This window comes from Alligator sinensis, unplaced genomic scaffold (assembly GCF_000455745.1).
Source record: "Alligator sinensis unplaced genomic scaffold, ASM45574v1 scaffold215_1, whole genome shotgun sequence".
NCBI lineage: Eukaryota > Metazoa > Chordata > Crocodylia > Alligatoridae > Alligator > Alligator sinensis.
Window position 1 is genome coordinate 54398 of NW_005842259.1, and position 2823 is coordinate 57220.

The 2823-nt window shown below is 49.2% G+C and overlaps 1 protein-coding gene across 2 annotated transcripts in view; it reads left to right on the forward strand.

Moving 5' to 3' along the window:
- The first annotated feature begins 26 nt into the window (after positions 1 to 26).
- The window catches only part of NDUFA6 (NADH:ubiquinone oxidoreductase subunit A6), a 4375-nt gene continuing 1578 nt past the window's right edge, over positions 27 to 2823 (forward strand). The window contains exons 1-2 of one of the 2 annotated variants that reach the window (XM_006027635.3): positions 27 to 300; positions 2501 to 2616. In XM_006027635.3, coding sequence (XP_006027697.1) covers positions 294 to 300; positions 2501 to 2616 — 123 coding nt within the window. In that variant the 5' untranslated portion in view covers positions 27 to 293. Of the gene's footprint in view, positions 301 to 330; positions 2089 to 2500; positions 2617 to 2823 lie in introns of those variants that run through there. The other variant, XM_014521817.2, reaches the window with a different exon arrangement.

The window sequence follows — 2823 nt, forward strand, 5'->3', positions numbered from 1 at the left end:
TGACCCCACCTGACTCCTGCTGCTCTCTGCGCTCCAGGGACGTTAACGGCCCTGGCGGCTCCCAGCGGTCCCCCGAGAGTTGGGGCTGCTCCCACCCAGCCAGGGCCCGGGCTCCTCCTGACGCCTCTGCTTTCCCACTGCCAAGTGTCCGGACCCACCAGAGAGATCTGCTCCCACATCCTCCCTGTCTAGCATCTGCTCTGGTAATGGGCAGACGGCCTGGTTGGATGCGCCCTGGGGAGACATGAGCCAGTGCCCGTCAAAGAAACTACAAGCCTCTCTTAAGGGAGGCCATGAAGGGTGCGTCAACTGGCATGCTGTATTGCATTGTGGGTGCGATGCACATGTGCTTGGCACAATTGGGGAGAGGGAAGGGTGTAAAGGGCACCAATTCATAATGAGGCAGCCAGGAGGGGCTTGGGTCAGGTTACACTGGCTAGTACCTGTTGCCCCCAAATGAGTCCAAGGAGCCAGTAGGCAGCACCCAACAAAACTCTGCCCCGAGATAGGCATGGAGGAGTGACAGGAAGACGGCTCTGTGCTTGCTTGTGTTCCCCGGCTCAGAACCGCTGCCTCCCTGGTCGTATAGATGGGCAGCTTGGCCAGGGCCAGGAGGTCCTGGGGCTTGGTGGGGTGATGGATGGGGAGTGCATGAAAGAAGGGGTGTGGGGAGAAGTGCAGCGAGACTCTCGGGAGAGGGTCCTGAGGTAGAAAAGCAGCCTGTCAGACACGGGCCTATTTGTTGTTTCAGGGAACATGGGCCTAGGCCCACCAAAGCAAACTATAAGCTTCCCTTGCAAGGAGGCCACTACAGGTGCCCAGCAGATTCCTTGGGACAAATGAGAAACAAAACAGGGTTGGGAGTGAGGTCACAGGTTAATACTAAGTTTGCTGAGGGGAGACTCTGAGCAGAGCACACCAGACACTGCCCACTGGCCCTCGAGTGAGCCCAAGGAGCCAGTGGACACTGCCCAGGGAAGCTGTGCCTGGAGATGTGAGCAAACAAGGGACAGGAAACAACCCTGCAGTCCCCAGGGGTCCTCCTGCCTAGAGCCTTCTTCCTGGTCAGATGATGGCCCCCTTGGCTAGGGCCCGGAGGAGGTTGGCCAGGAGGTCCCAGGACCTAGTGGGGCTACAGATGGAGAGTGCATAAAAGCAAAGTTGTGGGGAGAAGTGCAGCCAGAACCTCGGGAGAAGGTTCATGAGGAGGTGGAAAAAGGGCATATCAAAAATGGGCTTTTGGGCTGGCCTTGTGTGGTATTTCTCATGTTCACTAATCAAGCTAGTCTTTGTACAATGCTGCTCTCTGTCTGCTGCTTCTGATAATGTGGCTCTTGTTTCACAGCCCTACAGGCTGTTTTTAAGGCTAAATAAAGCCATTGACTTTGGTGCAAAAATAACTTTCAGTGAAGCACTGGATGCATTGTCAAGATGCCCAAGAAGGCTGGATTTTCTTTTTCTGAGTCTGAAAAAGATGTGAATTTAATCATGATGACTACAGGACTAATGAAACCATAGCTCTTACTTTTGTGTGGCTGTGGCTTTTATAGATAATATAGCAAATTTAATGCATATTCCAGTATTTTGTTTCTTTTGCTTCAGTCTTGAACTGAATAACGTAGCCATGGGCCCCTCACATAATACTAATACTTCTACTTTCTTTTATCTGGAGCAAAAAGGTATCTTGTGTTTAAATGCAATGATGCGCCATACCATCTGCATCCCTTCTCCACCCCGCCCCTCCTTCAAAATCCTAGATCTGCCCATGATCAAGGTCATTGGTCCAATGGAAGCTGGGAACCACAGCTCTAAGCATGGCCTGCTGTCTCTTGACTTCAAAACAGGGGCATGAAAAGCAGTCAAGTGGCACAAGAGAGTATTCAACAAGGTCCAGGCACTTCCTGCCACTGACTGGTGCTCCATCTTTTTGGAATATCCGCCCCCAAACGGCGACGTCAGATCTGCTGAGTAGGCTGGCGGAAGCATCTAGTTCAGTATCTTGCTTCTCTGCCAGCATCCAGAGATGCACCTGCCTGTACAAATGCCTGCTCCTCTCTGATAGGAAGTGGTACTGCTTTCCTCTAGCTGGTAAGATGTATGGATGCCGTGTGCCATTCTGTCTTCTGCTTTATGGTGCTGCAAGCCATCTTTTTCTGTCACTAATTAGCGCAGTTTTCAATGCATCTGTGCAAACCTAGTGCTTCAGACAGACAGAAGGGAGATGAACCAGATACTGCATGCATTTTGAGTCTTTTCAGCCAAGTGATGGATAAAGCTAGTTTAATTCTAAACCATAAAGATTTATCCTATCCGCTTCTGGAAAACTGGGCTTCCAAAATCCCATTAGAACAAGTAGAGCTTTATTGCTGTTATCAGCTAACCTGGCAAATACCCCAAGAACAAATTTTTCCTTGCAGTATTTTATAGGGTCAAAATTGAGTCATTGGTTAGAAACTTCAGAGCACAGATGATGACTTTTTGAGTATTCTCTTCTTTCTAGTACACTTGTTCCAGCTGGACATCACAGTGAAACAGGGACGTGACAAGGTACGGGAGATGTTCATGAAGAATGCCCATGTTACAGACCCAAGGGTGATAGACCTGCTGGTTATTAAGGTAAAACAAATGACAAAGTGTTTTTGTGAAGCGGAGAAAGCAAGTAATTTGGTATGCAGTGAGTGGAAATGCAGATTCTTTGCTCAGAGTTCTACAGAACAAACTAAGATAATGGAAATAAATCCATTAGATTGGGAGTAACAGGCTTCCTTGAATACATATGTCAATCATGAAGACTAGACGTAAAAAGACCTTGTGCCTTTCCCT